General features: G+C 40.4%; 1 protein-coding gene across 2 annotated transcripts in view; it reads left to right on the plus strand.

Annotated features, from left to right (window-relative positions):
• tonsl (tonsoku-like, DNA repair protein) overlaps positions 1 to 19,681 on the plus strand; it is a 36,239-nt gene extending 16,558 nt beyond the window's left edge. The window contains exons 19-28 of one of the 2 annotated variants that reach the window (XM_063007805.1): positions 2,310 to 2,500; positions 2,866 to 2,966; positions 3,737 to 3,890; positions 4,050 to 4,128; positions 7,017 to 7,324; positions 10,771 to 10,942; positions 11,481 to 11,656; positions 13,649 to 13,722; positions 14,489 to 14,622; positions 18,944 to 19,681. In XM_063007805.1, the coding sequence (XP_062863875.1) occupies positions 2,310 to 2,500; positions 2,866 to 2,966; positions 3,737 to 3,890; positions 4,050 to 4,128; positions 7,017 to 7,324; positions 10,771 to 10,942; positions 11,481 to 11,656; positions 13,649 to 13,722; positions 14,489 to 14,622; positions 18,944 to 19,131 (1,577 nt within the window). In that variant the 3' untranslated portion in view covers positions 19,132 to 19,681. The remainder of the gene's footprint in view (positions 1 to 2,309; positions 2,501 to 2,865; positions 2,967 to 3,736; positions 3,891 to 4,049; positions 4,129 to 7,016; positions 7,325 to 10,770; positions 10,943 to 11,480; positions 11,657 to 13,648; positions 13,723 to 14,488; positions 14,623 to 18,943) is intronic. The other variant, XM_063007806.1, reaches the window with a different exon arrangement.
• The last annotated feature ends 2,157 nt before the right edge of the window (positions 19,682 to 21,838 follow it).

The raw sequence follows: 21,838 nt of genomic DNA on the forward strand, positions 1-21,838 counted from the left end.
GGTATTTTTCCCATAAGGATGTACAGTGGGGCCAAAAAGTATTTAGTCAGCCACTGATTGTGCAGGTTCTCCTACTTAGAAAGATTAGAGAGATCTGTAATTTTCATCATAGGTACACTTCAACTATGAGAGACAAAATGAGAAAAAAAAATCCAGGAAATCACATTGTAGGATTTTTAAAGAATTTATTCGTAAATTATGGTGGAAAATAAGTATTTGGTCAATAACAAAAGTTCAACTCAATACTTTGTAACATAACCTTTGTTGGCAATGACGGAGGTCAAACGTTTCCTGTAAGTCTTCACCAGGTTTGCACACACTGTAGCTGGTATTTTGGCCCATTCCTCCATGCAGATCTCCTCTAGAGCAGTGATGTTTTGGGGCTGTCGCTGGGCAACACGGACTCCACAAATTTTCTATGGGGTTGAGGTCTGGAGACTGGCTAGGCCACTCCAGGACCTTGAAATGCTTTTTACGGAGCCACTCCTTCGTTGCCCGAGCGGTGTGTTTAGGATCATTGTCATGCTGGAAGACCCAGCCACGTTCCATCTTCAATGCTCTCACTGATGGAAGGAGGTTTTGGCTTTGGTTTTGGCCCGTTCATTCTTCCCTTAACACGGATCAGTCGTCCTGTCCCCTTTGCAGAAAAACAGCCCCAAAGCATGATGTTTCCACCCCCATGCTTCACAGTAGGTATGGTGTTCTTGGGTTCTTCTTCTTCCTCCAAACACGACGAGTTGAGTTTTTACCAAAAAGTTCCATTTTGCTTTCATCTGACCACATGATATTCTCCCAATCCTCTTCTGGATCATCCATATGCTCTCTGGCAAACATCAGACGGGCCTGGACATAAGCAGGGGGACACGCCTGGCACTGCAGGATTTGAGTCCCTCTCGGCGTAGTGTGTATACTGATGGTAGCCTTTGTTACTTTGGTCCCAGCTCTCTGCAGGTCATTCATCAGGTCCCTCCGTGTAGTTCTGGGATTTTTGCTCATCGTTCTCATGATCATTTTGACCCCACGGGATGAGATCTTGACCCCAAGGGAGATTATCAATGGTCTTATATGTCTTCCATTTTCTTACAATTGTTCCCACAGTTGATTTATTCACACCAACCTGCTTGCCTATTGTAGATTTACTCTTCCCAGCCTGGTGCAGGTCTACAATTTTCTTCCTGGTGTCCTTCGACAGCTCTTTGGTCTTGGCCATGGTTGAGTTTGGAGTCTGACTGTTTGAGGCTGTGGACAGGTGTCTTTTATACAGGTAACGAGGTCAAACAGGTGCCATTAATACAGGTAACGAGTGGAGGACAGAAGAGCTTCTTAAAGAAGAAGTTACAGGTCTGTGAGAGCCAGAAATCTTGCTTGTTTGTTATTGACCAAATACTTATTTTCCACCATAATTTACGAATAAATTCTTTAAAAATCCTACAATGTGATTTCCTGGATTTTTTTTCCTCATTTTGTCTCTCATAGTTGAAGTGTACCTATGATGAAAATTACAGACCTCTCTCGTCTTTCTAAGTAGGAGAACCTGCACAATCAGTGGCTGACTAAATACTTTTTGACCCCACTGTATGGGAAACCTGTTAATGCGTTCCATTGTCCTGTGAAACTGCGTATGTTTTAGGCTAATGTAAAATAATGGGGTTGTTTTTGACACTTATACACTGAAAATAACACAAGTATAATATAAAAACACTGAAATGCAATTGAAAAAAAGTAAAAAAAAAAAAAAATCATACATATAATAAAATACAATAAAACCTGCACTTTACCTTTACTTCTTTATTGTTTTCTTACGCCTTAAGATCGTGGATGCTTGCTCTTGGAATACTGTATTCCTTTAGTAAAGGTGCATTCACAGGAGAAGCGGCAAAATAACTTGCGCTTTTCCACTTTTTTGAACCGCTGTTTTGTCACTTCTCATGTGAATGCGCCTTTACTGAACGGAAAACTGTATTCCAACAAGATATGCTGTTCCAAAGTTTTTGGTAATTATTTTAGGCTATACTTTTTAATCAAATAATATAAACTCAGAGCCACTACCACTGTAGTGTCTGTGTTTTAATTAAACTTGGCTGTGATGGGTAAGGCAGTGATAGCTAGTAATCAAGAGGTCACTGGGGACCCACCACCACCAAATAGCCATTGTTGGACCCGTAACATTCGAATGCTTGCACTGTATTTAGCTACAATTGTAAGTCATTTCGAATAAAGCCGTCTGCTAAACGTTGTAAATGTAAATTATAATATGGATTTTTCTTTCCATGTTTGTCTCCACTAACTTTGTTCCTCTCTTTCTGCAGTTCAGTCCTCCTCCAGCAGAGGCCTCTCTCTGAAAAAGAACAATAAGACAAAGCAGATGAAAATGAACCAACTCCCTGGCATGATGATGCTGGGCAGAAGAGAGGTCAGCAGGTCACCAAGTCCCATCATTCCCTCTGATGATGACCCACCTCTGCAAGCACACCCTCAGCCCTACAGCTCACTGTCAGTGGTGAGTGATTCCCTCTCATTGTCCCAGATATGTTCAAATCCCAGTTCCAAAAGTTGGGACAGTAGGACATGTATTTAATTAAAAACAACTCAAAGACGAGATTATTTAACCAACTTGATTGATTTAAGTAAATTTGTAAACAATTGTACATTTTACAACTAACCTATAAAGATCTAATGTTTAACATGTGCCCATGGTCTACTGACAAATGTAAATCTAGCTTGTAATGTACAAACAGATATGGAAATTAAATAATACATGTTGTTATAAATTTGATGTAATATTTTATAAGCTGAATATTGTAGTCCATTCCTAGTCATTGCTTATTGAAAATTTACTAATAAGTGTTTTTTTGTGTTTTGTAGCCGCATATTGTCTCGAATACCACAGCAGCTCCACTACCTGCACCGATAAGGATCAGGGTTAGAGTTCAGAACAATGTATTTCTGATTCCAGTTCCACACAGGTTTGAATTAATGTTTGTTTTTTTTTCACACTTTTTGTGCATAATTATGTGCATATACAATTCTAAAAATTGAAAAAATATTAAAAGTATTATAAAAAATATTTTAAGCTCTTTATTTATACTGAATACTTACAATATATACAGATTAATTTGCAACTGTCAAGTGTTTTTGCACACTTGCACTTCTGTACATATAAGAATACAAATATACTAGAATTCTTTTTTCAAACAATTATTCATTCACGCATTGTCTGTTTTACCACCGCTTCATCCTATTAAGAGTTGCGGTGGGTACAATTTACTGGATGAAGGCAGGAAACACCCTGAACAGGTCGCCAGTCTATCACAGGGCAGACATACATAAACATTCACACACGCACACACACTCTTACCTATTGGGAATTTTTAGTATCTCTAATTAAACTGACTATGTCTTTGGACTGTGGGAAGAAACCGAAGCTTTCGGAGGAAGCCCATATGGACACTGGGAGAACATGCCGTGTCCACACAGAAAGGACACGGTCTGCTTCACCTGGGAATCGAACCCGTATAAATAAACTGTAATTTATTTCATACAAATGATTTTATAAAGATGTCAGTGATGGGTATGGCTGAAACACATGAACAAATTAGGAGGTGTGTTTGTATATTTTTGTATGTAGGTATGTATAGGCATATATATATATATAGAGCTACACAGTAATATTGTATTGTACCTGGACACTAGGTACAGATGTGTAACTGTCAGTGTTGGGTTTTATTATTGTTAGTGAGGCAGACTGCACTGTATCGTGGCTTTGTGATCAAGCTGCACAGCGTTATTATCAGACCTGTGGGCTGCTGCCACGTCTCTCACTGCACAAAGAGGGCGCTCTGCTCTCACCTGCTGACCCTCTGCTGGCTGTGCTGCACACCAACGAGGAGGTTGGTTACAACACACACTTTTTATTATTTATGATTGTTCAGACAGAACCGGCTTTAAAACTAGTTAAAACTAGTAAAAAATAGTGGCATTTTTTATTTTTCTGATGCTCATGTAGAGTCATGTTAGGTTGATCCACTCATGGAATGGTGTGTCTGCAGGTTGTGGCTGAAGTTTGTTCCTGGGACCTCCCTCCTCTTCCTGAACGCTATAAGAAAGCCTGTAAGAGTTTAGATGCTGGTAAGTGCCTTTGTCACCTTTCTTCATTTATGCATGAGTCTGACTCATACCAGTTGGCTGATTGGCCAACAAACATTAAATTGTAACATTACTGTTTGTTTTAATTAATGACTAGTTTAGCATGTTTTATTGTAATGATGTTTCGGAAGTAATAAGTGTATGAATCTCACTACGTCTGGTTTCCCAGGACAGGGCCCCCTCAGACATAACAAATCATGTCTGTGTAGACACCTAGCCGGTTGATAGGACCACTAAGAATTAAAACCTTTATGTTGCCGTTAATGAGCTACAGTAATTGAGCGCTGCATCACCCAAGCCCATTAAAAATATGAAATACATCAGGAAAGCCCCGTAACCAACTAGTACCAGCAGGCAGTAGTAGTGTGTAAAATGACACAATCAGCCAGCAGAGACCATAACTGCATCAGTTATAAGTAATCTTTTCCGGCATCCAATCCTGAAGGACGAGCCAATCATTGTCTGTGTGGCCCGCTCGTAGCAAGTTCGAGATGTCAGCTCTGGTGTGGTAGCATGTTTTTTACCACTGTGCCACCTGAACACCTAAAACTAACTGATCTTTGATGTGTGGGATGCATGCGATGCAGTATACATACGGCAAACAATACTGCATATTACTACAAGTTCTATTGTACTTGGTCTTCATGCAGTATGCAAACCCTCCCTAAACAAAGCTCGATTTTCACAGCAGAAGCCCAAGCACTACTCCTAGCATTAGAGTATGCAGAATCAATTCAACAACGAAGAACACTCATATGCACAGACTCAAAATCCTGTCTACAAGCACTCCAAGCTCTAGAAACCAACCACCCAACAATCACAGAAATTCTGCAGAAAGTATACTGCCAAGAACAACACAATTACAATATTATCTTATGCTGGATACCAGGACACTGCGGGCTCCTGGGCAACGAGAGAGCAGATCAAGCAGCAAAAAAGGCCACATGCATACCAGATCCAATGTACCAAATCCCACCAATGGACATCAAACCTACAATAAACTCATATATCAAGGACAAATGGCAAAACGACTGGAACACACACCAGAATAATAAATTGTATGAAGCTAATCCCACTATTGGGGAAAAAATGAAGACCTACCTCGAAAACCGTTTGGACCAGACAGTGTAAACAAGATGTCGTATTGGACACACAAGATTAACACACATGTACCTGATAAAAGGCGAAAGCGCCCCATATTGCGCAACATGCCAAACACAGATTACAATAAAACATTTAATGCTGGAATGTGACATCTATAACCATGAAAGACAACAGATCTTATCAGCAAAAACCATAAAGGAACTCTTTACCAAGACAAAAGCAACAACACTCCTAAAATTCCTGTCATTAACAAAACTGAAGCAATACATATAAATGAACATACATGGACAACAGACATAACTTCTCTAAGTCAAATGAAATAAATAAATAAAAGACAGATCACAACCTTTCCTGCCATGAACATGGCCCAAAGGGCAGACATGGCGTTAAAAACTAAACACTAACTAACTAACTCATGCTGTCAGCTGCTGTGAAATTTAAAGGCAAAGTTTTGTGAGCCAAGCAAGACTGGCGCCTAACTTTTCTCCCCTCTTGCTTCACTTTCCCAATCTAGTCATTTTTTTTGTTATGTATTGTTTACACCCATGGAGTGGTCTGCCTTCAATAACATTTTAATAAAGCCATGAAGGCAGCTTTTATGGTGGGACTACTGCGATGAAGTGGTTGTGATTCTGAGAAACTCTTTGTGGTTTGCACCCCAAACCCTTTTTACACTGACTGCACATTGAGTGTGAACTGAAAAATGGTTTTAGTGAATCATAAGGTGAAATGACTGTTGGTAGATGAGAGATACACTAGAAAAGATTGCATGATATACTACTTGAGCATTTTAGAAATTACAAAATAGACATTACAAAATAGGGTAAATCATATGTTGCACGGCATGTATTCTTTTATTAATGCATCCAAGTACCCAAAAGAGTTCCTTTGAGTCTGAGAGAATTTCCCATTCCACTCAGTGCTACTCACACATGGCTCTAAATCCACAAACCAAGTAGCAGCAGTGATAGTACCTTTCTGTTTGGGTTGCAGGATGGCTGCAAAGTAGGTACATTAGATGCCAGGCACACTATCTCAGATTTAAATATTTCTGCTGTATAAAATAGAGTACATATGGAAAAGAGTCACTTGCATGGACACCTGTGATTTGCATGGACTGCTACACCAATTTGTTTTATCTTTGTGATCTTGATGTACACTGTCAAGTCGCATTATGACCACCAGCTAAAATCCAGAGTAACCGCCGTATGCAGCGCGGACAGCAGCTAGACAGGCTGGAAGTGACTCAATAAGGTCCTGGTAGATTGTCACAGGTATCTGGAGCCATGCTGACTGCCGTTTATCCCACAGCTGCTGGAGGGTGCATGGGGGAGAATCCATAGAGCAAACACGACGATTGAGGTGGTCCCACGGATGCTCAGTTGGGTTCAGGTCTGGGTAATTAGGGGCCAGGGTAGTACTTGGAAGTCTTGGTCATGCTCTTCCAACCAATGTCGGACATTTCTGGCCGTTTGACATGTCGCATTGTCTTGCTGAAAGATCCCATCTGCCCCAGGGAAGACAATCGGCATGTGTGGGTGTACATGATCTGCAAGAATGGATACATACCCAAATTGGTTGAGCGTGCCTTCCACACCTTATATACCCACCATGCCAGCTCACGAAACGTGACTTCCTTCATGAGCTACGCGCAGCAGCCATCAAAAGTAGGAAGTGGTCATAATAGTGTGACCCCACAGTGTATAAAGATGTTTTTGTACGTATGTTCATGTGATTTTAAGGGTCTCCTAATGTGTGTGTTAAAGAAGAAAACAAGCGCGTGTTACGACTTTGTGAGGTGCAGGATGGCTCCCCGTCTGTGCGTGTATGTGGTCTCAGCCTGGCTCCAACATGTCTGGCCCCTCTTCTGCGTGCCCTCAAACTTCAGAGCAGCCTGACAGAGCTGCGCCTCTCGGCCAACCGTTTTAATGATGACCTTCTTCCAGAACTCCTCTCTGCGGCCACCACCATGCCTCGCCTACGGCTTCTTGATATCTCTGCTAATCACATCACAGGTGAAGGATTTAAGAAAGCAGCTAGTACCCTAGAGGGATCAACTCAACCTGCTTTTCCGGTAACTATACTTATTGTTATTATCATTTGAAAAGTGATGATCAGTGATTTTTAATCAGAGGGGTAGAAGATTATAGGTTATTTTAATTTGCAACCAACATCTTGTTGGTTGAACACAATGTACAGTGCTTACCTATGTTAAAGCTAATTTTACAGTTGCTACTAACTGGACAAATTCATCATCCCAGGTACCTAAGACAAGCTGATTTTGTACCTGGTTAACACATGGGGCAATGTCCAATAAAAACTTGTGGTCTACATACATAAACAGTACATCAATTAAGCATTTCCAGCAAAAAAGGTTAAAGGGTCTCAGTCAGCAAACCATGTAACATTAAAAATATCTTTTGAGGGAGATCTGGAAAGTTAATACAAGTATTATTCTGGTAAAGGTTGCAAAGCCATTTGTTAGGCTGTGAGACTCCTACGAACTACAGTAAAAGCCATTATTTCCTAATAAAATACCTATGCTTCGATTTTTCATCATAAAGACACATTTATTTACATTTCTCATAGTTATTGTACTAACTTGGGTGGCACGGTGGCTCAGTGGGTAGCACTCTTGCCTCACAGCAGGAAGGTCCTGGGTTCAATCCCCAGGTGGGGCGGTTTGGGTCCTATCTGTGCGGAGTTTGCATGTTCTCCCCATGTCTGTGTGGGTTTCCTCCGGGAGCTCCGTGTTTTCTTCCACAGTCCAAAGACATGCAGATGAGGTGAATTGGAGATACGAAATTGTCCATGACTGTGATTGACATTAAACTTGTGAATTGATTAATATTGTGTAACAAATAACTACAGTTTCTGTCATGAATGTAACCAAAGTGTGTAAAACATGATGTTAAAATCCTAATAAATAAATAAATATTGTATTATTGTACAGCCATGCCAGTCTTTGGGGCATTACACACTTGTCTATTTTCTTACCTTACACTCCTAAAACAGAACAAGAAAGACTATGATTGACCCTTTATTAAAAAAAAAAAAAAAGAAGAAGAAAAAAGGAAACAAACAAATGAACTTACACTCCTTGCTTACAGCTAGCCAGTCTACCCACATGCATGTTTTAATATATAGCAGGAGGGGGGGCTAGACTCTCCAGACCAAAAACTCTGGTAGATATGAGCAGATATTCCAAACTGGTGCCCAGGACCCTGACACTGTCCAGAATCAGATCATCCTGCTGTGATATTAGTACTGTCTCAAGCACAAGTTGCACACGTTTAGAGTTTGCGATTGAGGAATACAAGTATGAACCAGTATAGGTGGCCTAAGCTGCAGTACTAAAGAAAAAGTATTTAAAAATGTTTTTGTGGTGTGTGGCACCTAACCCCTGCTTTCACACAGACACCACACTGTGGAAAGAAATAAACGGTTTTGGTGGCTTGACACTTAATCGTAAAGAAAGCAACAACAGACGGATTCAGCTGTTCTATCTGTTTTCTGGAGAAAAGAAAGGCAGACAGCCACTTTGCTCTGTCTTATTGGTGCATTGTCTCATCTGCATCGAAACTATGAAACTATTCCAATGCTTTCTGGCCATTGTATTAGCTGTTAGCTTTAGTTAGCATGTATTACGTTCTTAACACAGTGCCTTTGTGGCCTTCAGCGAGGCACTAGTCCTAGTGACAATGATCTGCTAGCCAGTGCTTCTTAAAGTTTGCATCAAAAAGGATAAAGCAGTCACTTGAAATACAAATGTAGAGGAGGAATATTGAATATTGGCAGTAGTGCCAGTGCTGTATGGGTAAACATGCACAAACCTTAAAGGCAGTGACTGGAAGCATGTTTTGAGAACCGGTAACCAGGACGCTACGCTGACACTGTATAGCATCACCACCTTCTGCTGAGTTGCCATAGTGCCAATAGCTAAAACACTTTATTGTTCTATATATAGTTAAAATGCTAAGTAAATGTTCGAGCACATACTAAGCACACGTTAAAAGTCAACAACTAGGAAGCAGTGTAGGTCTGAACACTGCGGCATGGAAATATACTTCCTTAAACCTTTACACCCATGCAGTGGTCTGCTTTCAAACACATTTAATAAAGTTGTTGAGACAGCTTCTATGGTTGTGGCCACTACTCTAAAGTGGTGGCGATTCTGAGAAACTCTGTGGTTTGCGCCCCAAACTCAGCCTCCGCCCCCAACGTACAAATTTTTTTTTTACTCTGTCAGTACATAGCGTGTGACTAGATAAATGGTTTTAGTGAATCATAAGGTGAAATGACTGTTGGTAGATGAGAGATACACTAGAAAAAATTGCATGATTACAAATCACGTAACAAATTATGGTAAATCATATATTGCACTCCACATATTCTTTTAGTAATCATTTGTCATGTTTGTCCGATTGGTCTTGGAGGTTATGTTTAAAATTTAAAAATATTATTATAATTATAATATAGATGAATGTATTATCCAATTGCTTTGGAGGTTTTTGGGGATTATAATGTATTATCAAGTGTGACTACTAGTTGTCATGCTTCTGTGATTGTAAATCGATTTTCAAACACAATTGATAACTGATTTGATAAATTGATAAATAATTGATATATACATCAGCCTAAGGTAAAGAATTGTTGTTCCTTTTTTAAGAAACACACTGACTGGGACTAGTTGATTTGTATTCATGCCTAAAAGCTTCTCTTTACTGAGTGTTAAATGAAAACATTAAAAAGTCTGTATTAAGCTAATTAATCTGAGGATCCAGTTACTTTAGTGGCTAGCCTCTAGAGAAAGGAAAGCCAAACAGCAACTCAGCCCTTCTAACTGGTGCAGTCTTATGTGCTGACTTCTTTAGTGGTTAGGCCTCATTTGGATCAGAACTTGGATCTTTGATGTAAACCGATACTGGGATTTATAGTGTTGAAAATTTTTGGCTGTATTGTGTTGTGCATCCTGCATCCACCCCTATTGCAATTTTACATAACTTAGATATTTGTAATTTCTCAAGGATGGAAACTGTGTGTGGTTAAACAGGATGTGCCCTTAACCACAGAAAGGGCCCTACCTGCTTCCCAAACCATCAGCTAACGAAACAAACAGAAAAGCTTGTTTAATAAAAGCTTGTTATTTTCTTCTTTTTTAATTGTTATTTTAATATAAATGCACTACTTGTTCTATCTGGCCAATGTAGCTGTAAAGTGTTTTTTTTTTTTTTAAACCAACAATTTACATTTGTCCTGGAACTGCAAAAGAATAGAAAAGAGGCATGAACTGATAGCTGATAGTTACATCATGCATAACTGCTTTTTTTTTTTTTTTTATCAGATTTTTTAGTTGCTGGAAAACAATAAATAGCACAATCAGACACTGGTGTATTCTGAAAACAGAATAAGGGATCTGTTTTAGCAATGTACAAGGTTTAAGCACTTTGTAACAAGAAATCTTCATTGGCAGCCTATTTGAGCCTGGTTTAAAGATGGATTTTTTTCTCTCTCTTTCAGTGTCTGGAGGAGCTGAATCTGAGTATGAATCCCCTTGGAGATGGTTGGTCTCAAGCTCTGGCCTGTTTGCTCTCTGCTTGTCCCCTTCTGGCCACTTTGTCTCTTCAGGCCTGTGGCCTCACTGCCCGCTTTCTGCAGCAACACCGGCTCCTGTTGTCCAGTGCTCTAACAGGTACAGTTTTCATTTACAGATATACTGTACCATCATCATTTTGGGCCAGTCTGGGTGGCACGGTGGCTCAGTGGATACCACTGAGACGGTCACAGCAAGAAAGTCCTGGGTTCGATTCCCAGCTGAAGCGGCCCGGGTCCTTTTTTTGTGGAGTATGCATGTTCTCTCAGTGTCTGCTTGGGTTTCCTCCGGACGCTCTGGTTTCCTCCCACAGTCCAAAAACATGCAAGCGAGGTGAACTGGAGATACAAAACTGCCCATGACTGTGTTTGACATTAAACTTAAACTGATGAATCTTGTGTAATGAGTATCTACCGTTTCTGTCATGAATGTAACCAAAGTGTGCAAAACATGACGTTAGAATCCTAATAAATAAATATTCTAGTCGTGGTCATGGCGGGTAACACTGGGCACAAGCCAGAAATACCTTGGACAGGGCGCCAGTTTGTCGCAGAGATTAAACCCTAAACCAAAAATTTTGATTATGCCATTTTAAATTAGCCCTGTGAACATGCTAATTAGAATTTATTTCTTACAGGTACAGGGCACCTGCGGTCAGTATGTTTGTCCCAGAATGCACTAGGTTCCACAGGGTTTGAGTTGGTGTTGAAGACATTACCCCTGCAGAACCTTACCCATCTGGAGCTTAATGCAGTGTGTAAAGGTCCATCAGATCAGCCTGCTCTGGAGCTCCTGGCACAACTGCTATCACAGGTACACATCTAGAATAAATATAAACATTCTAAATTCTATATTTTAAACCATATAAATCATATAACCCATATAGGGCAGCATGGGAGCTTGGTGGGTAGCACTGTTGCCTCACAGCAAGAAGGTCCTGGTTTCGATCCACAGGTCATTGGAGATACAAAATTGTCCATGACTGTGTTTGACATTAAAACTTGTGAACTGATGAACCTTGTGTAATGAGTAGCTATCATTTATGTCATGAATGTAACCAAAGTTTAAAACATGATGTTAAAATCTTAATAAAGAAATAAATACTCAGCAGTGGCCATAAAGGATTGTATTTAGGTTCTCTCATCTCTGCACAGGAAAGTGTTTGGAGCTCTTTTAGAGTGACCAATGGGTTCTGTCCTTCTTCTTTGCCCAAGGTTCTTTTTGCCTGGAAACTCTAGGAAAGTTGTCCCAAGATTTTTGAGGCTACTGTGGTGCTGGGAACACTGAAGCGTTAGATATTTATGATGTGTCCTTGCCCTGATCTGTGTCTTGCCACAGTTTTATTATGAAGATCAACAGACTGTTCCCTGAACTTTATGGCTTGTCTTTTGTCCTGACAATGCTGTGTAAATTCTGGGCCCTTAGAGACCCAGATTTATGCCTTTTAAGTTAAGTTCTGAACATATTTCAAGAATATTTAAAGCAAACTGGTTGCAACAGACCACAACAGTTTTTAACCCCACAAACACAATTCTCTATATTTAGTCATTTCCTAGCATAAGCCTCCTGTGACATGCATGCATTCATCATTCAAATCTTTTCACCTGCCAGTGGTGAGTTTTCACACGGAGTCATCACATAGTCACCGTTTTTACAGTGTTAACCTTTAGCTCACAACACTTGAAATGCTGGTCAGGGACAGCATATTTTAATTATATATTCTGTGATGATTCCTATGCCCTTATAACAAATTGCTTAGTTTAATAAGCACTATAAAACAGTATATGTTTCTTTTGATGTAGAAAGCACTCTGGTTTGCTGGTTTGGTTGGTGGATATTGCTGACTGATGACGTTGATAAGACCTCATAGGAAATATATCTGGGCAATGTGTGAATTAGTTTGCATGAGTTGCAAAAGTTGCTTGATTAGAGTGTGAGGAGTGTTTCATGATTGCATCTGCAGTTGCAATTGTGCAGTTGCAGACACAAGCCTTCTTTCACTGATATTTTATACAAAAAAGAATATTAAATGTAACAGACTATGCATGTTTACATGTAAAGCAAACTAAACCATACCTAGAACAAGTCTCTGTCCTTTGTTATTATTTTTTAAGCTATAAAGATCTACTTTGTATTGACCATTTATTATCCATGCATTTATTATCCATGTCCATATTGTCCTCGGTTAGATAAGACCACTTTAGGCAGCATTAGTTTCAACTGTATAATAATTGTTATGACTAATTGCAAATGTTTGCAGTGACTGTACCTTAATCTGTTTTAGATCTTTTTTTTTATATGTTGCTCTGGATGAGAGCTTTCATTAAATGAATTAACAGTTCAAGAGTTCATGGGAGGCTTTATTGTCATTTTAGCTATATACAAGTACATATTAAAATGAAACATTGTTTCTTTAGAACCAGGGTGCAACTCAGAACACAAGTGCAAACAAGACAAAATACACAGGGCAGATAAAAAAAGACTGGACAGTACCAAAGACAAGTGTGGTGATAAGATAAGACTTTATTAATCCCCTTGGGGAAATTAACTTGTCCAGTACATGGTACTGAGTAAATGTCTAGATAGTTACATTGAAGTACACTGTGCAAAATGCAATACTGTGCCAAGGTGTAAGCAAGTAATAACAGCCACTGATCAGTCGGATTAGTCATGTTTTAGAGCTGTTAGTGTACATTCAAGTCATGTATTTTTTGTTTTTTATTGTATTCTAATTATGGCGAAAAAATTCCAAACCTCATATATGTGGTGTGTTATTGAACGTGTTTGTGTATTTGTGTCTTTTAGGGTGACTGCACACTTATACACTTGTCACTGGCGGGAAACAGCATGACAGATCAGAGCATTCGCTCTCTTTCCAGGTAAAGTTTCATTACCCAAAGATCACCTGTCTGTTGCATTAAGGCTTATTTATTGTCTGTTCTAACATGCTGCCTTATGTCATTTTTCAGCCAATGGTTTTTAAAATGCTTATTGTGATGGTTAACATTTACAACATTTAGCTGACACTTGTATACAAAGCGACCTAGAAATGTGGCCATGTACAGTCCAAACAATTAAGGGTTAAGGGCTTTGCTAAGGGCCCAACAGTGGCAACCTGGCATATGTGGGTCTTGTGCCAGCTACCTTCCAAATATTAGTCAAGTACCTTAAATTCTGAGCAAACACTGGCTATATATACACTATATGGCTCAAAGTTGCGAACACCCCTCTTAATTATTGAGTTTAGTTATTAAATTAAACAAAGCATATTACAGCAAGGTCCATAAAGACGGTGAAGTAGAGATTTTACGAGGTTGGCATGGAGGAACTCCAGTGACCTGTGCAGAGCCTTGACCTTATTAAACTCATTTGAAAAAATTGGAACACTAATTGAATGGGCACATATTTTCGCAGACGACCTCCAAAATCTCATGTAAACTCTTCCCTAGAGAGTAAAGGCTGTTAGCCATAAATGAGGGCAATGGGATGTTAGATAATAAGATCAAGGTCATGGTCAGGTGTCAACATACTTTTGTCTACATAGTCTAGCTCCCAGAGGTAAAACAACATTGCCCGAGTTGATTTTAGGAAGTTAATGCAGTGTTTTGTTTAACTGAATTAACCAGTAATTGTTGACTTGTTTAGGTGCCTGGCTTTCTGTCCATCTCTTGTGTCTCTGGATCTGTCGGCCAATCCGGCAGTAACATCAGCGGGACTCCGCAGCCTCCTTAATGCTCTCGGTGAGGCACGTCGACCCCTGACTCACTTAAACCTGCAAGGTATGTTTTAACAATAAATACACATACACTGCCTGGCCAAAAAAGGGTCACACCCTGGATTTAACTAAGCAAATAGGTAAGAGCCTCCCATCGGATATATACTGCATGGGTGATTTTTTCAGCTGGCAACAAGTTATTTAACCCTAACTGATGCAGTGAGTAGCTTCTCATTTGTTATACAACCATGTCGAAAGACACATCCTGTGGTCGTGGAAAAGATGTTAATCTGTTTCAGAAGGGTCAAATTATTGGCATGCATCAAGCAAAGAAAACATCTAAGGAGATTGCTGAAATTACTAAAATCGGGTTAAGAACTGTCCAACGCATTATTAAGTGGAAGGACAGTGGGGAAACATCATCTTCGAGGAAGGAATGTGGTCGGAAAAAAATTTGAATGATCGTGATCGACGATCACTTTGATTTGGTGAAATCAAATGGTAGAAAAACTACAGTAGAACTCAGGGATATATTTAAAAGTGAAAGTAAGAGCATTTTCACACGTACAATGTGAAGGGAACTCAAGGGATTGGGACTTAAGAAAACCACTTGTCAGTGAGGCTAACCGGCAAAAACAGCTTCAATTTGCTAGGGAGCATAAAGATTGGACTCTGGAGCAATGGAAGAAGGTCATGTGGTCTGATGAGTCCAGATTTACCCTGTTCCAGAGTGATGGGTGCATCAGGGTAAGACGAGAGGTGGCTGAAGTGATGCACCCATCATGCCTAGTGCCTACCGTACAAGCCTGTGGGGGCAGTGCTATGATCTGGGGTTGCTGCAGTTGGTCAGGTCTAGGTTCAGCAACGTTATGTGCCCAAAAAATGAGGTCAGCTGACTACCTGAATATACTGAACGACCAGGTTATTCCATCAATGGATTTCTTCCCTGATGGCACGGGCATATTCCAAGATGACAATGCCAGGATTCATTGGGCTCAAATTGTGAAAGAGTGGTTCAGGGAGCATGAGACATCATTTTCACACATGGATTGGCCACCACAGAGTCCAGACCTGAACCCCATTGAGAATCTTTGGGATGTGCTGGAGAAGACTTTGCACAGTGGTCCAAATCTCCCATCATCAATACAAGATCTTGGGGAAAAATTAATGCAACTCTGAACAGAAATAAATGTTGTGACATTGCAGAAGCTTGTGGAAACGATGCCACAGCGAATGCGTGCCGTAATCAAAGCTAAAGGCGGTCCAACCAAATATTAGAGTGTGTGACCTTTTTTTTGGCCAGGCGGTGTATCTGCACTGTAGAGTTTTTAGTTACCCTCATATGTGAGATTTTAAAGTAGTCAAGCTCCCCCAAAAACAGTGGTTGCCCAGATCGCAGGTGCATTTATCATAGAAATAATTAAGGAACAAATATAGCCTTTGCTCAAAGGTTACACTGTGCATTAAATGAATGTGACTCAGTCAGAAGTTTAGGTGTACAATCTGAGATGTTTTTATATATTTAATTTAGTTGCTTCAAAGTTGAACTACACAGTTAAAAGTGCAACTCTGACCCAATTTAAAACCATTTTGTGAGGTTCATAATTATGCAATTCATGGTAGAGCTGCTGTTTAGGAACGCTTTGAGTCAAAGGTTATTATGCAAAGATGCTACAATTAGTGCAAGGGGCACAAAACTTGCTTGCATGGGGAAACAATGGGAATTATGAAGTTGAATACTCAAATGATCAAATAATGTTTTAACCCATGATGTTTTTATATTACAGAATGCTCTTCCTGTTTATCAGTCTACTGTTGAATCATTTGTTATTATGTATAGGACTGTAGTATGTATGATCTTCCCAGTTGCCACATCTTGTCATAAATACAGTGGGGCCAAAAAGTATTTAGTCAGCCACTGATTGTGCAGGTTCTCCTACTTAGAAAGATGAGAGAGGTCTGTAATTTTCATCATAGGTACACTTCAACTATGAGAGACAAAATGAGAAAAAAAAATCCAGAAAATCACATTTTTAAAGAATTTATTTGTGAATTATGGTGGAAAATAAGTATTTGGTCAATAACAAAAGTTCAACTCAATACTTTGTAACATAACCTTTGTTGGCAATGACAGAGGTCAAACGTTTCCTGTAAGTCTTCACCAGGTTTGCACACACTGTAGCTGGTATTTTGGCCCATTCCTCCATGCAGATCTCCTCTAGAGCAGTGATGTTTTGGGGCTGTCGCTGGGCAACACGGACTCCACAAATTTTCTATGGGGTTGAGGTCTGGAGACTGGCTAGGCCACTCCAGGACCTTCAAATGCTTTTTACGGAGCCACTCCTTTGTTGCCCGAGCGGTGTGTTTAGGATCATTGTCATGCTGGAAGACCCAGCCACGTTCCATCTTCAATGCTCTCACTGATGGAAGGAGGTTTTGGCTTAAAATCTCACGATACATGGCCCTGTTCATTCTTCCCTTAACACGGATCAGTCGTCCTGTCCCCTTTGCAGAAAAACAGCCCCAAAGCATGATGTTTCCACCCCCATGCTTCACAGTAGGTATGGTGTTCTTGGGTTTTTCTTCTTCCTCCAAACACGACGAGTTGAGTTTTTACCAAAAAGTTCCATTTTGGTTTCATCTGACCACATGATATTCTCCCAATCCTCTTCTGGATCATCCATATGCTCTCTGGCAAACATCAGACGGGCCCGGACATAAGCAGGGGGACACGCCTGGCACTGCAGGATTTGAGTCCCTCTCGGCGTAGTGTGTTACTGATGGTAGCCTTGGTACTTTGGTCCCAGCTCTCTGCAGGTCATTCATCAGGTCCCTCCGTGTAGTTCTGGGATTTTTGCTCATCGTTCTCATGATCATTTTGACCCAACGGGATGAGAGCTTGACCCCAAGGAAGATTATCAATGGTCTTGTATGTCTTCCATTTTCTTACAATTGTTCCCACAGTTGATTTATTCACACCAACCTGCTTGCCTATTGTAGATTCACTCTTCCCAGCCTGGTGCAGGTCTACAATTTTCTTCCTGGTGTCCTTCAACAGCTCTTTGGTCTTGGCCATGGTTGAGTTTGGAGTCTGACTGTTTGAGGCTGTGGACAGGTGTCTTTTATACAGATAACGAGGTCAAACAGGTGCCATTAATACAGGTAACGAGTGGAGGACAGAAGAGCTTCTTAAAGAAGAAGTTACAGGTCTATGAGAGCCAGAAATCTTGCTTGTTTGTTATTGACCAAATACTTATTTTCCACCATAATTTACAAATAAATTCTTTAAAAATCCTACAATGTGATTTCCTGGATTTTTTTTTTTCCTCATTTTGTCTCTCATAGTTGAAGTGTACCTATGATGAAAATTACAGACCTCTCTCATCTTTCTAAGTAGGAGAACCTGCACAATCAGTGGCTGGCTAAATACTTTTTGACCCCACTGTATCAGTTTTTGCAATAAAGAAAAGAAAATCTTTCGAAATAAGCAATCCAAGATAAATTAAGGTTGTTTTGCATGCAAAGGCTGCACTGTAACATTTTATTATATGTTCATGTAAATCCATCCAACAAAATCCTCAAACCGCATGAAGGTTTCCTTACTAACCAACCATGGTCTATATCAGATTCTGATTGGTCTTGGTCTTTAAACAAAGAATTAGTTGAATCAGGTGGTATAAAAATCAGCAGCAATTCTGGCCCATTGTGGATAAGATTGAATACTGGGACAGTTGTATCCTAGTGGGTAGAGCTTTGGGCTAATAATCAGAAGATTGTGGATTTAAATCCCAGCTCTGCCATGCAGTCACTGTTGGGCCCTTGAGCCAGGCCTTTAACCCTGTCTGCTCCAGGGACGCTGAACAATGGCTGACCCTTCGTTCTGACCCCAGCTTTCAAACAAGTTGGTACATGTATATATGACAAATAAAGGCGTTCTATTATATTATATGCAACATCTGTCTACCCCGTCCATATGTTTTAACCTCATCTTTTAATGATTTGAACCATGTTTTAAAATCTCACATATTGAAATGCTAATTTTCCGAGATCATTTATTGCTGATAAATGTTGGTATATAGCTTATCTGTGCAGCTGTGTTTGTAATCTCATTTAAATCAGACTTCCTTTTTACTTTGTTAGCTATTTTGTTTACCATGTGTAATGTAGTGTTAAATGATCGGTCTGTTTTTCATCTTTGCCCACCCATTTTATTACAAATCAGCCTTTTGTACTATGATGGAATAATAGTTCTCAATTAATCTGACATTTAAGAGGTAATATGAAAGGGACTATAGGAAAATAGTGAAGCTAAATAAAAATCTGTTCTGATTAGCAGTTATCCTTATTTGAGCAGCTCTCTAATAAACATCCTTTATCTTTGTTAGGTTGCCAGGTATGTGGGCCCTGGGATGGTGTGGACTTGGGCAACTTAGCTAAACAAGTTCAGGACCTGCGACTGTGTTCTCAGAGACTGAACAAGCTGGATCATGAGATGCTGCAGCAGAGCTGGCCTGGACGTGTCCTCTCATGTAACTCTAAATGTCTGCTTAGTGTCGTCCCTGTCCCAATGTGATTTCTTTAGAACAGTTCTATGTACAGTTCTTTTGTACTGGAAAACAGGACTGAGTCAACCTAAAACTGGGTGGGTGCTGGGTGGGTGTTTTTTTTTTTTTGTTTGTTTTTTTAATACTATTTTTATATTGTTGTGGTGATAATGTACAGTGTCTGTGTAAGATGTATTTACATTATATGTGTGTGTGGTGAGTGTGAGAGAGGGTGAGATCGAGCGGGTGATAGTGTGGCCAAAATGTGAACTTCGATAATATCAAAAGTCATTCTGCCCGTCTTCCGTTTGCCATAAGTCATCCTAATGCAACCCGATCTTACACTGGGTGTCTGCAGAGCTCTAAGCGGTGCTATAAAGACTTTTTTTGTTATTTATCCAACCAAAGTTAGTTAGCAAAACAGTTGATCTAAATGAACACAGCCATTCTTGATTTCAGTCAGCCATGGAGAGTAGAATTTGGGGATTTCATGACTGATTGATGCCTCATGCACACTTAGCCTTATTTGCTGTATGCATGTAAATAAAATTTAAATAAACTTTATACTGTTTACCTGTACGATAAGGATGTTAAATTCTATTTTTTGTGCTATTTCTGCTGGTAAAACACAGAGCAGTTTATCAGCTACTGGTGATTGCCATAAATAATATATATATATACAGTGTATCACAAAAGTGAGTACACCCCTCACATTTCTGCAAATATTTCATTATATCTTTTCATGGGACAACACTATAGAAGTGAAACTTGGATATAACTTAGAGTAGTCAGTGTACAACTTGTATAGCAGTGTAGATTTACTGTCTTCTGAAAATAACTCAACACACAGCCATTAATGTCTAAATAGCTGGCAACATAAGTGAGTACACCCCACAGTGAACATGTCCAAATTGTGCCCAAAGTGTCAATATTTTGTGTGACCACCATTATTATCCAGCACTGCCTTAACCCTCCTGGGCATGGAATTCACCAGAGCTGCACAGGTTGCTACTGGAATCCTCTTCCACTCCTCCATGATGACATCACGGAGCTGGTGGATGTTAGACACCTTGAACTCCTCCACCTTCCACTTCAGGATGCGCCACAGGTGCTCAATTGGGTTTAGTCCATCACCTTTACCTTCAGCTTCCTCAGCAAGGCAGTTGTCATCTTGGAGGTTGTGTTTGGGGTCGTTATCCTGTTGGAAAACTGCCATGAGGCCCAGTTTTCGAAGGGAGGGGATCATGCTCTGTTTCAGAATGTCACAGTACATGTTGGAATTCATGTTTCCCTCAATGAACTGCAGCTCCCCAGTGCCAGCAACACTCATGCAGCCCAAGACCATGATGCTACCACCACCATGCTTGACTGTAGGCAAGATACAGTTGTCTTGGTACTTCTCACCAGGGCGCCGCCACACATGCTGGACACCATCTGAGCCAAACAAGTTTATCTTGGTCTCGTCAGACCACAGGGCATTCCAGTAATCCATGTTCTTGGACTGCTTGTCTTCTGCAAACTGTTTGCGGGCTTTCTTGTGCGTCAGCTTCCTTCTGGGATGACGACCATGCAGACTGAGTTGATGCAGTGTGCGGCGTATGGTCTGAGCACTGACAGGCTGACCTCCCACGTCTTCAACCTCTGCAGCAATGCTGGCAGCACTCATGTGTCTATTTTTTAAAGCCAACCTCTGGATATGACGCCGAACACGTGGACTCAACTTCTTTGGTCGACCCTGGCGAAGCCTGTTCCGAGTGGAACCTGTTCTGGAAAACCGCTGTATGACCTTGGCCACCATGCTGTAGCTCAGTTTCAGGGTGTTAGCAATCTTCTTATAGCCCAGGCCATCTTTGTGGAGAGCAACAATTCTATTTCTCACATCCTCAGAGAGTTCTTTGCCATGAGGTGCCATGTTGAATATCCAGTGGCCAGTATGAGAGAATTGTACCCAAAACACCAAATTTAACAGCCCTGCTCCCCATTTACACCTGGGACCTTGACACATGACACCAGGGAGGGACAACGACACATTTGGGCACAATTTGGACATGTTCACTGTGGGGTGTACTCACTTATGTTGCCAGCTATTTAGACATTAATGGCAGTGTGTTGAGTTATTTTCAGAAGACAGTAAATCTACACTGCTATACAAGCTGTACACTGACTACTCTAAGTTATATCCAAGATTCATGCCTATAGTGTTGTCCCATGAAAAGATATAATGAAATATTTGCAGAAATGTGAGGGATGTACTCACTTTTGTGATACACTGTATATGCCTCAAAATGACCTAGAACACACATACACACACATGGTTATGGACACATACACATACACCGATCAGCCATAACATTAAAACCACCTTCTTGTTTCTACCCTAACTGTCCATTTCATCAGCTCCACTTACCATATAGAAGCACTTTGTAGTTCTGCAATTACTGACTGTAGTCCATCTATTTCTCTACATATCTTTTTAGCCTGCTTTCACCCTGTTCTTCAATGGTCAGGACAACTACAGAGCAGGTATTATTTGGGTGGTGGATCATTCTCAGCACTGCAGTGACACTGACATGGTGTTGGTGTGTTAGTGTGTGTTGTGCTGGTATGAGTGGATCAGACACAGCAGCACTGCTGGAGTTTTTAAAATCTTGTGTCCACTCACTGTCCACTCTATTGGACACTCCTACCTAGTTGGTTCACCTTGTAGATGTAAAGTCAGAGATGATCGCTCATCTA

Source organism: Trichomycterus rosablanca, chromosome 13 (genome assembly GCF_030014385.1).
Source record: "Trichomycterus rosablanca isolate fTriRos1 chromosome 13, fTriRos1.hap1, whole genome shotgun sequence".
Lineage (NCBI taxonomy): Eukaryota > Metazoa > Chordata > Actinopteri > Siluriformes > Trichomycteridae > Trichomycterus > Trichomycterus rosablanca.